Genomic DNA, 13,837 nt, shown 5'->3' on the forward strand with positions numbered 1-13,837 from the left:
GCTATATTATAGCCAACAAAATGCTTTATGAACAACTATATGGAGCCAGAGCAGTCTTAAAAATAATACATTTACAAAAAAATGTAAAGATCATAAATATTTTCACTGATGAATGAATGAAATGAAAGTGTTTTGAATTTACAAATAGGATTTGTGTATTTATAAATCATGTTTTGAACTTATAAATTGGATATGTGCATTTTTAAATTGTGTTTTGATTTTACAAATTGGATTTGTGTATTTATGAATCGTGTTTTGAACTTATGAATTGGATTTGTGTATTTTTGAATCGTGTTTTGAACTTATGAATTTGATTTGTGTATTTTTGAATCGTGTTTTGAACTTATGAATTTGATTTGGTTTTTTTATATCCTGTTTTGAACTTACGAATTGGATGTGTATTTTTTTTTTATCGTGTTTTGAACTTCTGAATTGGATTTTTGTATTTATGAATCATGTTTTGAACTTACGAATTGAATTCGTGTATTTATGAATCTTGTTTTGAACTTACGAATTGAATTCGTGTATTTTTGAATCTTGTTTTGAACTTACGAATTGGATGTGTTTTTGAATTATGTTTTGAACTTACGAATTTGATTTTTGTATTTACGAATCATGTTTTGAACTTACAAATTGGATTTGTTTACGAACCGTGTTTTGAACTTGCGCATTGGTTTTGTGTATTTATGAATCATATTTTGAACTTACAAAATGGATGTGTAGTTATAAATCTTATTTTGAACTTACGAATTGGATTTTTGTATTTACGAATCATGTTTTGAATTTGCGAATTGGATTTGTGTATTTACGAATCTTGTTTTGAACTTATGAATTGGATTTGTGTATTTATGAATCATGTTTTGAACTTACGAATTGGATTTGTGTATTTATGAATCGTGTTTTGAACTTACGAATTGGATTTGCTTTTAAATCGTGTTTTAAACTTACAAATTGGATTTGTGTTTACGAAGCGTGTTTTGAACTTGCGAATTGGTTTTGTGTATTTATGAATCGTATTTTGAACTTACAAAATGGATGTGTAGTTATAATTCGTGTTTTGAACTTGCGAATTGGATTTGTGCATTTATGATTCGTGTTTTGAACTTACGAATTGGATTTGTGTATTTATGAATCGTGTTTTGAACTTACGAATTGGATGTGTTTTTGAATTATGTTTTGAACTTACGAATTGGATTTGCTTTTAAATCTTGTTTTAAACTTACAAATTGGATTTGTGTTTACGAAGCGTGTTTTGAACTTGCGAATTGGTTTTGTGTATTTATGAATCGTATTTTGAACTTACAAAATGGATGTGTAGTTATAATTCGTGTTTTGAACTTGCGAATTGGATTTGTGTATTAATGAATCGTGTTTTGAACTTACGAATTGGATGTGTTTTTAAATTATGTTTTGAACTTACGAATTAGATTTTTGTATTTACGAATCATGTTTTGAACTTATGAATTGGATTTGCTTTTAAATCGTGTTTTGAACTTACAAATTGGATGTGTAGTTATAATTCGTGTTTTGAACTTACGAATTGGATTTTGTAAATGTGATGTGTTGTGACGAATGAATTATATTTTGCAAATGTATTATTTTTAAGACTGATCTGGCTCCATACTACTAGAAAGAAAAAAAAAGGAAAAGGAAGAAAAAAAAGAAAAAAAGTTTCAGCAAAAATGCAAGCAAAAGAAAGAAAAACGAAACTTATCCACCGGCTGCATTCACATTCACAACAGTGCAACAGGGTATTAAATAATCAAACAGACTTGACATGTTGTGCGTTTGATCAGATCCTTTTCAAACCAGCTTTTATTATCATCATCATCAGTCAAGAGCGTTTCTGTGCCATGACACAAAGATCAGAGGCCAAGAGAGGGACAACGTAAAGAGAAGAAACCAAAAAAAAATAATCAACCAACAAGACAAATAAAAAGAGACTCAAATAGACTCTGCAGTTATTACTCACTGCCGCATTAACGGAATAAGAGGACGACGGGATAGATATACATATATATAAAATGTCTATTAGTCTGGATCCATAGGAAAACAATAAGCAAATGCTTTTGATATGGGGGGAAACACAAAAGCATTGTCAAATCCCATATCAAACAAACCAAAATGAAGATAAAAGTCAAAATAATTATGTTGAACCCTCAAACTACATCAAAATTACCATCATAATTATAACTCTAGCTGTCAGTGTCAGCATTACAAGAATTGGTATTAATAGTATGAATGTTCGACTTCATTATTTGATATATATATTTATATATACACAAATATTTGCAATGTTTTTTGCAAACTGTTGTATTCTCGTCTTTTTTTCCACGCATGTGTTTTAAGTACACTTGAAAATAAAATGCGATTTTTCTTTTTTTTTGTTTCACTGGAATATACAACAAACCCCAAATACGTCACACATGATCACACACACACACATACTCCCTTGACCTCACATGTCCACTTGAACATACACACGCACACATACACACATGAGTGCCTCAGTTTGTGGACATTTCTCCTCAGCTTTCCACATGACCGTAATGCATCTGCATATAGCGTTTAATTGGCTTTACTTAAATAAAATAAGTAAACCCAACACCTTAAGTATATGAACTAAGTGCACTGTAAAAAGTGATCAATTAAAATAAACAAGTAAACCCACTGCCTTAAAAATGACAAGTTGATCTTACTATTTAAGATAGTACTAGCAAGTACTATTAAGTATTTCTGTTGTAACTTAAAACTGTTTAGTTCTCTTAACATAATTTTTATAATTATGCACATAGTATATTTACTTGTCTACAAGTTAACTAATCGCTTTTAACAGTGTGGATAATTATAAAAATGAAGTTGTCAACTTAATAATTGTGAGTTACGCTTTTGCTTTTTTAAGCTTGTTGCCTTTAAGGCAGTGGGTTTAGTGCAGGGATGGGCAAACTCGATCCTGGAGGGCCGGTGTCCCTGCATAGTTTTGCACCAACCCTAATCAAACACACCTGCTTGTAGCTTTCTAGTGATCTTGAAGACACTAATTAGGGTGTTCAGGTGTGTTTGATTAGTGTTGGAGCAAAACTCTGCAGGGACACCGGCCCTCGAGGATCGAGTTGCCCATGCCTGGTTTAGTGGCTTTTTAAAGTAATAATCCCCTTTTATAGTGTGTGTTCAGGCTACAGGGAAACACAAATAAACAGGTAGTTTGCATTAGCAACTCGGTTTAAACTGCTACATTGATGCTTTTACTTAAAAAAGCATGAAAATCCCTTGTGAGCATCAACATATATGCTGTTCTGGAGGTTATAAACACTCGCTTGAAACATTCGCTAGTCATTTTATGCATAATTTCAGCAGCTGTTAATGAGAAATCTGAATGACAATCCTTATTAGAAGAAACTGAGAGGATCATGCAGATTTTATGGTATTTAAAGGAATAGTTCATGCAAATATTAAAGTAATGCCATTATTTATTGGTCCTTGGATTGGTTAACCCCAAACGTTCTGTTGAAAAGCTCCAAAAATAACAACTTATTTAACAACAAGTGAAGCAAGTGTGTGTTATATTTCATGTAACATGATGTAATATCGAGAGAAATACACTGACATTTATGTTAGTGTTCATTGATGAACTTATAAGCAAATGTTTTGATTAATGGTGTGATTCAGGAATAACTGGCTCTAAAAAAACACCACTGGTGCGACTATGCATTACATTTTAAGTATTTCAAGTAATTCATTGGCTTGAAGAGATAGTTTACCCAAAAATGAGGTAAATGTCATCATTTCCTCATCCTCCACTTGTTCCTAACCTGTTAGAGTTTACTTCTGTTGATCGTAAAAGGAAGTTAAACTAAAGAATGTTTGACAAAAAAACAAGTTTGTTCCTCTTATAGATTTTTCAGATTATCTTGTTTTGTGTTCAATAGAAGACATTCAGAAAAGTTTAGAACCGCTTGAGTGTGAGTAAATGGAGTAAAGTTTCATTGTTGGGTGAACTGCTCCTTTAAGTAATACAATAGCCTAGTGTGAGGATAAAAAGACTACAATTTGTGGATCTTTGGATTAATGGACTCGCAAATGCAGAATTGGGACTTTACAGATGTTCAGTTATAAACTTGCAATCCTGTAGAAGTTAGAAATATAAGAAAGTCTATAAACATGGAAGAAAACTTGCAATTATGTGGGAAGAAAAGTCAGAACTTGAGATGCAAATGCTGAATTCTGAGAAAAAGGACAGACGTCTAAGAAAAAAGCCAAACTCTAAGGAAAAAAAGGTATATTATGTGTCTGGGAAAGCTTATTATGCTCACAACTGACAAAAAGTCACAATTCTGACAGAAAAATAAAGGTAAAAAAGTCAGAGATGTGAGATTTAAATGCAGAATTCTGAGAAAAAGGTCAAAATCTTCAGACGAAAAAAGCCAAATACTTAAAAATAAAGTATAATTTGGCAAAGTATATCTCAACAATTGACAAAAAGTCACAATACTGACAGAAAAAAAAAAAGTCAGAAATATGAACTCATAATTTTCATGTGTTTTTAGTGCTCGAGTCCAAAACCGTTGCATATCTCAGCAAAAAAAATCAAGTGTCAAGTAACCACTGACATCTTAATCATATTTGTGCAAACTCACACACTTTCCTCGGGCCTCCTCCCTTCTTTTATCTCTCAACCAACAAACTGCTGTTATTATTTGCACAAACTATTCCTTTAAAATCCACAAACCAAGGCCAACTCTGACACTCTCACCGAAAGGAAAGATCACTACAGCGCTTGACTAAACTCACTCGCACATTCACAAACATGTACACTTGTATACATGGTTTACAGGGACACTCCATAGGCATAATGTATATTATACAGTAGAAAACACACTTATCTTATGGTTTTACCAAAACCCAACCCTAACAGGAAACCCCTTTGAATGTCAAAAGACCAAGTTAAGTTTGATTTTCAAGTGTTTTGAATTCCAGGGACCACCTTAATAGAGTACAACTAAGTCATTATGCAACTCCGTGTCCCTGTAAACCCTGTATACAGCGCTTCATTTAACTCACTCGCACGTTTACTAACACACACATACATCTATACATGGTTTACAGGGACACTCTATAGACGTAATGTATTTTATACAGTAGAAAACACTTATTTTATGGCCTTACTAAAACCCAACCACATTAAGACCACATTCAGTATGATTTTCAAGTGTTTTGAATTACAGGGACCACCTTAATAGAGTACACCTAAGCAATTATACAACCCAGTGTCCCTGTAAACCCTGTATACAGCGCTTCATTTAACTCACTTGCATGTTTACTAACACACACATACTTGTATACATGGTTTACAAGGACACTCTATAGGCGTAATTTATTTTACACAGCAGAAAACATTTATTTTATGGCCTTACTAAAACCCAACCCTTACAGGAAACCCTTTGAATGTCAAAAGACCACTTTAGCATGATTTTCAAGTGTTTTGAATTACAGAGACCGCCTTAAGAGTCATTATACAACTGTGTCCCTGTAAACCACATAGACACACAAACACGCCTCCGTAATTGCCTGCACATTTAAGGTGACATCCACAGCCTGAGGAAGACATGTGGAGCAGAGAAAGGATACGTTTTCCTAATTGTAGCATCAGCCGAACCGCTAATAATCCAGTGAACACGAGGAAAAGAGAGACGCACAGTGGATTTGGTGGCGTCGGGTGAACGTCCCGAAACCATTTCAAGGTCCCTTATTGTCCACTGAGTATAGCACGGCTGGCGAAAGAGAGAACGTGTATCTCGATATACTACGATACGGAAAAAGAGAAGGGTCTTTTGAGTTGTTTTTATTGGGGAAATGGCGAGGGGTGTTGTGGGTTGTGTGCGTGATTTTGGGATCAGAAGATATCCGGGCAGGAGTCCCAGTTTCCCTGCTCTTTTGTCTCCCAGTATCCTCCTCTGTAGATGTGCGTGGGCTCTCCGGTCATCTGATCCACGCACCGATCGAACCACATCGCCTTATAGCTGTCCTGGTGTCCGCCTGATCGGAAAATAAACACAAAAATCATTTAAATAGAAGGCGCATGAGCCAATTCAGTAGACGTATGCCGATATTGCGGTCAATATCGGTAATGTGGGCACTTTAAAATACAGTTAATTAACTTATTACTGAAACTTTAAGTGTATTTTAAGAATATTCAGATAGCAAGAAGACATAATAGGTGATTTATATCCAAATATTAACATTTTAACATTAATCTGGCCTACAAATCGACTGATTATAGACCTTTAATTAATTGACACTGTATATTAAGGTTGCAGTTGTTAACATCTGTTAATTTAATTAAGGTCGATGTAAAGACAACTACGAAACATTAGGTGATTTCTTAGTTAATGCCTGATAATAATGCATTAAAATCATTATTTGTTATTTAAATAAATTTAAAGTTATTAACTAATAAAATTCAGATAGCTAGAAGACCTAAAACGTGATTTCTTCCTAAACATTTACATTTTAACGTTATTCTGACCTACAAATCGACTGTTTATAGGACTTTAATTTGTTAACACTGTACATTAAGGTTTCATTTGTTAACATCTGTTAATTTAATTAAAGTCAATGTAAAGACAACTACAAAACATTAAGTGATTTATTAGTTAATGCCTGATAATAATGCATTAAAATCCAAATTTGTTATTTAATTAAACTATTTTTTATTCTAAAGTTAACAACTAATACAACTCCGATAGCTAGAGGACATAACAGGTATATAATAACAACCCTGTTATTATATAGAACTTCAAAGTAATCTTTTCTGTAGCTTAGGTCAATATTGTGATAATACTGAATACCTTGATAAAAGCTTCTGTATTTAATCGCAATAAAGGAAATTTAATACCGGCAGACGTCTACTACTCAGTGTTTTCTATAACATAATGAACAACTAGACAGAAGTGCATGAAGAATAAACAGGAGCTAATAAGACAAACATTGACTGAACTGCATTGGCCACAGCAGGGTGAATATAACAGGAGCTGGCAACTCTAATAGTTTATTATCGCTGACTGAACACATCTACAGGCTGAGAAAAAGAAACTATGAAAAGCACACTGAGAAATATGTGATAAAGGAAAATAAAATTGGTTGAGTTCAGAGATGGGCTGTATGATCATCAGTGTATATTGGAAATCATCAATGAACAGTGTCATGTTGCAATTTTAGCAAATAATTATTTTTGCTATATAATGAACTATAAAATGTTCTATATGTTACATATTAATGCTAATGTTGCCACACTTCCATAAATGAAATCAAAATACATCAGCATATTTGACCTTTTATATTAATATATAACATAAAAATAATAAAATGTTAACTTTTGTCTATATATATATATATATATATATATATATATATATATATATATATATATATATATATATATATATATATATATATATATATATATATATATATATAATTATTAAGGGGCTGAATTATTAGCCCCCCTGTTTATTTTTTCCCCCGAATTTCTGTTTAACGGAGACAAGATTTTTTTCAGCACATTTCTAAACATAATAGTTTTAATAACTCATCTCTAATAACTGATTTATTTTATCTTTGTCATGATGACAGTAAATAATATTTGACTAGATATTTTTCAAGACACTTCTATACAGTTTAAAGTAACATTTAAAGGCTTCACTAGGTTAATTAGGTTAACTAGACAGGTTAGGGTAATTAGCCAAGTTATTGTATAATGATCATTTGTTCTGTAGACCAGTGTTTCCCAACCCTGTTCCTGGAGGCACACCAACAGTACATATTTTGGATGTCTCCCTTTTCTGACCCATTAACTTCAGGTTTTGGAGTCTCTTCTAATCTTCTGCTGAGTTGATTTAGGTGTGTTTGATTAGGGAGAGATTGAAAATGTGTACTGTTGGTGTGCCTTCAGGAACAGGGTTGGGAAACACTGCTGTAGACTATCGAAAAATATAGCTTAAAGGGGCTAATAATTTTGACCTTAAAATGGTTTTAAAAAAAAATTTAAAAACTGCTTTTATTCTAGCCGAAATAAAACAAATAAGAATTTCTCCAGAAGAAAAAATATTATCAGATATACTGTGAAAATTTCCTTGCTCTGTTAAACATCATTTGGGAAATATTAAAAAAGAAAAGAAAAAAAAAATCAAATGGGGGCTAATAATTCTGACTTCACCGTATATATTTAAACACACAAACAAATTATTTTTAATATAATTTTTTTTGCTAAATTTGAGTTGCATTTGTGTATGTATACGGGTTGTGATACCCCTTTTTTGGGTTCTGCGTCAAATTACATACACAAAACTAATTTTATATACATCGAAAGCATATTAAATGCATGTAAAGTGTGACCTTTAATATTTTAAATAACTTGTGTGAACATAAAATGTAAAAATATTAATGAAATTATGATGAATCTGTGTCATTTAGCATAACAGAAATTATATTAAAATAAAACAACACTTATTTTAACCTGTACTTTAAGTTTTTTAAAAAAATCATAGTAAATGTTATAACATTTTTAAATGATTTAAAACAGTTTGATAAAATGATTACTATATAAATTATAGTTACGCTGAACGACATTTCAGCGGGTTTAATCTTCTGTATAATTGTCTTCTGTATAATATTATAATAATATTATAATTTTACCTTTTTTGCATGTTTTGATGCCTGACTTTCACATCTGATCCATGTATTTTCCATTAAAACATTATTATGAAAAAAACAAAACAAAAGCAAAACATGCTTATACTGGAAACAATTTTACAAGCTCACACTAGATGTCAAATGTTGAGTTTAAACTGCAGTTTGGTGTCTGATCATAAAGCCCAGCTCTAACAGAGATGAGAGATAGATTGAGGGGCTGCAGGGGTTTGTGTGCGGATGTTACTTGCTTTTGACCGGAGCTCCATAAGGACCCTCCACTAGAGCGAGACAGAGCAGATAGTGAGACAGTGAGGGTGTCTTCTTTAAGCTCACAAACGCACATTTTGTTGACATTTTATAACGTGTGAGAGTAATGCTATATTGCAATGCTGCTATATTCAAATGCATATGCAGTGTAAATGTTTAAAATGATGGCTTGCTGAGTAACGTGTGCAGATTCTTTGGTAATAGGGTTTATCAGTCCATAAACCTGGACTAACGCCATTTGTGGATCATCTGCTGCTGAGATTATTGCACATTAAATAAGTTGGTCGGACACAAAATCTACAGTTTTAAAACCTCTGGAGTTATTATATAAACAAGTTCTTAAATTTTTCATCGTTGTACAATTAAAAAAACAAGCAAACCATGGCCTGCTTAGTTAAAAAATCTTTACGTTTAAAAATGGTTGTGTAGCTTACAAGATTACGCGTGGTTTAGCTCCTCCCCTTCTATCTGACTTTATTCAATTGCAGCCAGAGCTGAGTGCATTATTCCACTTCTTTTGGTCAAGCTTGTCTTCCTTTTAAAGACTCTGATCAGTGGGTTTCTTTTTGGCTTAGTCCCTTTATTAATCATTAGGGGTCGCCACAGCGGAATGAACTGCCAACTTTTGCAGCATATGTTTTACGCAGCGGATGCCCTTCCAGCCGCAACCCAACACTGGAAAACACCCATACACTCATTCACACACATACACTAGAGCCAATTTAGTTTATTATACAGCACATGTCTTTGAACTCTGGGGGAAAACGGAGCACCCGGAGGAAACCCACGCCATCACAGGGAGAACATGCAAACTCCACACAAAAATGGGGGGAAAAAGGGGACCACCAATGAAAACTAGCTAATTTGGGTACATTTATGTTCTTGGGGAGTGTTGATTAATGTACTGTCCCTTGTTCTGAAATTAATGCACTGAAACTGTAATGACCTCAGGTCTAATTTATAGAACTTTGCATTAAAACCTTCCTAAAATTGAACATACGCCAGAATAAATATTTATTTATTAATGATTACTGCTCCTATGATAATTAACGTGGCTCAAATTAAGTCAATATTTAAGTTCAGGGTTTCTGCAACTCTCATAAAACAATTATGAATGAAATTTTACTTTTACAGGGCTAAACACAAAGAATTTTTTTCTAATGGCCTGGTTACTTCTGTAATAGGTTCTGTATTATTGAAAGATCATTTAAAGAGAAGTGTTGCTTTAGTTTTCTCCCTGATAAGGGAATTTAATTTGGAGAATTTGTTGTAAAATATCTAACAGCTGTTTTTGTATCTGTTTGCAATTAAAAGTTATATTAAAAAAAAAAGTTTTGTGATGGATTATTGGTGATTGGCTGTCGGTCCGATTGGGTAGCTTTACTTGCACATAGGAAATGAAGAGCTGTTTAAAATGATTTAAGACCTACAAAACTATGTTTTAGCGAATTCAAGACTTTAAGGCTTAAAATTGTATTTTTTAAATTTGAGATCACACGGACAGGACACCCCGTAAGTTAAATATGTTTACTCAAAATTTACTTACACCTGAGCACATTCTCTTGTTATGTTTGCTTTTTATAGTTCACAACATTTACATGGGAATTGGTGTACATTTGTTTCTACCTCTGCTTTGTGCATATGCCACGTTTATGAATCAGACCCTTGGTTTTGTAAGTGAACCGTGTGTGTGTGTGTGTGTGTGTGTGTGTGTGTGTGTGTGTGTGTGTGTGGTACTTGCTTGAGTATGAGGGTGGGTGTGAGCCATGCAGTGTTTCAGCTGCAGAAAAACACAGTTGAAGATGGAGGGATGCAGGAAACGAAAAGAGGAGTGAGAGATGTTAGCATGCAGAGGAGTATTGAATTGAGGAAATGAAAGATTTCTGAGACTTCACTGACTCTAATATATGTATATGATAATCTTCACTGCTGGAGTTATACGTTTACACTGCCCACTAGTGGATGGTAAATACATCTGTAAATGAATTAAGAGAGTACTTGAAAATACTGGATTTATTGTATTTATGATGTATGGGTTTAAGTTAAAGAGAAAATGAAAATGAAAACAAAAGTTACGATTTGATTATAAAAGGTCTGATAAAATATCTTCAGAAATGATTCCAATAATAATAATAATTAAAATAAAACTATTGTGTTTCATAGCATTATTTTAAAACGTGTTTATTTCTTTTGATTGTAAATCAGAGTTATTCCATCAAATTTGTTTATTAACATTTCTGGTAAAACATTTATATCGTGTTGTCTAAAAATGACTATAAACATGGCTCCTTTTTGTTATTTATGCAAAAAAATGCTATAAATGTCAACATTTTTATTTTAAATTTGGAAGAAATGGCATTACTAGTTAACAGAATAAAACACAAACTACATTTCACTCAAATACAAAAGAAAAATCATAAATCGAAACTGAATTTTCAAGTGGTCTCTTGATATTTCCCATTGCTGTACATGCTGTGGCATCTGAACTAAAATGCTTGTTTAAATAATAAACATGATACAAGTAGCAATTCAAGTAAGTGTAATAATCTGCTGACTAGTTTATGACTGCGTTTTTACACTTAAATCACTTTGAAAAAGCAATAGGAGCTAAAAAAAGAAAGAAAGAAATGCAAATACAGTTGAAGACAAATTATTAGCCCTCCTGTGAAATAATTTTTCCAATATTTCTTAAGTGCTGTAAATCTGAGATTTTTCCCAAAACATTTTAAAAAAATAGTTTTATTAACTAACTTCTAATAACCATTTTTTTTGTTTTTGCGATTGATGACAGTACATCATATTTTACAAGGTACTAATATTCAGCTTAAAGTGCAATTTAAGGGCTTAATTAAGAATAATTAGGTTAACTAGTCAAGGGGTTCTTAAAATTTTCTGCCCCAAAATAACAATGCCGGTGACTCACAACCCCCCATATCCTCTGAGGTGGTTATAAATATATAAACCTTGCACACATACCAATAGGCCCAAGTCTATTCATCATTTAATTTTAAAGAACGCCATTCAGAGATCATCCTCGATGTATGCTGAGTATGTATGTGAGTGCCGTAAAGGTGTCAGAAAGCTTAATCTGGTGCCACAAAATCAATGTGCTGTGTCTTTAATATAACGTAATCACCCCAGGGGGTGCAAAATAATTAATCGAAAGGCTGATGGCTTGTACTTGCATGTTGTTTTATTTTAATGTCACTATTAACTACTATTTTTTTTCTTCTGTAGTTTATGGAAGAAATATGGTCATTCTAATAGTTTAATAAAGTGATTTAGATTTTTTGAAATCACAAAGCCACCCTTCCTCATTGTTCCGCGCCCCACCGGGGGGTCCCGACCCCCATTTTGACAACCACTGAACTAGGCGAGTCATTGGACAACTGTGGATTGTTCTGTAGACAATCGCAAGGATGTAGGTTTGCTCTTGACATTGGTGGCGACGGGTAATTCTTCGTTATTCTTGCACAGGGTCAGGGAATTTCACCCGCTGTTTTGGTGCTGCTTGTATCTGAAGGAAGCTACAGCTTCTCATGTGACAACAGGGAAAGGCACAGCCAATCACAATGTGTTTGGGGGCGGTGCAACTCGGGGAGAAAACGTGATTTAACCCTTTCTGCATGTCTAGATTAATATTGACAACCCGATTATTTTAGGTGAATTAAATTATTGGTTGGGACATTTCAATAGGTGGATTTGGTGGGGACGCGTCCCCTCTGTCCATACTAAATCTACGCCCCTGGACAATCAAAAAAAAATTCTTAAGGAGGCTAATAATATTGACCTTAGTATTTTAAGAAAAAATAAATATATATTTTATTAATTCCAACCAAACTAAAAGAAATAACTTCATGCAGATGAAAAATTTAATAGAAAATACTGCAAAAAAATCTAATTTCTCTTTTAAAAAATCCCTTTTATAATATAAAAGTATTAAAATCTCTAATAATTGTGTCTTCAACTGTACATCAATTCTGACATTACAGCTAAATCCACTCAAAGAGGGTGAGAACAAAACTGGGTTTATACTAAGCAATCACACAGAGTGTAAAAACAGTCCCTAAAGCATGTAAACACAGAGTAAAACACTAGAGAGAGCCATCAATGATTTGTGTTGCTTCTGCTACTTGCTTGAGAGTGAAAGATCAGAGGAGGTTTCGTCTGTGTCGGCTGACGGAGGACAGACAGATGGGAAAAAATGAAGATGATTTGACGATAAACGTGAGAAATGGAGTGATTATAGAGAGTCATGGGATGGTACTTGCTTTTGTAAGTGGTCTCAGAAGGCTCAGTGGCAATCTCGACTTCTTCAGCTGATCAGAGTGCAGAGACGAGCAGCCAAAAATTAACAAAAGTGGGGATGCAAATTAAGACAAAAACAACAAAAAAGAAAGAATACAATGAGTGAATGGCATAATGAAGGCGGGGAAAGTGATCCTGGATGTTAAAGTGATAGTTCACCCCAAAATAAAACTCCTGTCATTGTTTGTTTACTCTCATGTTGTTCCAAAGCTCAATTAACGTCTTTTATTTATAAGCGGTAAACAGTATACGAGACTTTATTGGTACTTGAGAACATTTATTTTAATTTAAATCATATCATTCATTAATTTTCCTTCAGTTTAGTCTCTTTATTTATCAGGGGTCGCCACAGCGGAATGAACTGTCAACTTATCCAGCATATGTTTTACGCAGCGGATACCCTTACAGCTGTACCCAGTACTGGGAAACATCCATACACACTCTCACATTCACACCCATACACTACGGCCAATTTAGCTTATTCAATTCACTTATAGCGCATGTGTTTGGACTGTGGGGGAAACAGGAGCACCTGGAAGAAACCCACGCCAACACTGGGATTACATACAAA

General features: G+C 33.4%; 1 protein-coding gene across 14 annotated transcripts in view; it reads right to left on the bottom strand.

Moving 5' to 3' along the window:
* Nucleotides 1–2,908: 2,908 nt before the first annotated feature.
* Nucleotides 2,909–13,837, bottom strand: part of osbp (oxysterol binding protein) — a 37,214-nt gene continuing 26,285 nt past the window's right edge. For 6 of the 14 annotated variants that reach the window (XM_056456472.1, XM_056456476.1, XM_056456473.1 and 3 more), the window contains 2 exons: nucleotides 13,230–13,277; nucleotides 2,909–6,036 (listed from right to left, as the gene is read on the bottom strand). In XM_056456472.1, coding sequence (XP_056312447.1) covers nucleotides 5,894–6,036; nucleotides 13,230–13,277 — 191 coding nt within the window. In that variant the 3' untranslated portion in view covers nucleotides 2,909–5,893. Of the gene's footprint in view, nucleotides 6,037–12,958; nucleotides 13,135–13,229; nucleotides 13,278–13,837 lie in introns of those variants that run through there. The other 8 variants (XM_056456483.1, XM_056456479.1, XM_056456477.1 and 5 more) reach the window with 3 other exon arrangements.

This window comes from Danio aesculapii, chromosome 1 (assembly GCF_903798145.1).
Source record: "Danio aesculapii chromosome 1, fDanAes4.1, whole genome shotgun sequence".
Classification (NCBI taxonomy): Eukaryota; Metazoa; Chordata; class Actinopteri; order Cypriniformes; family Danionidae; genus Danio; species Danio aesculapii.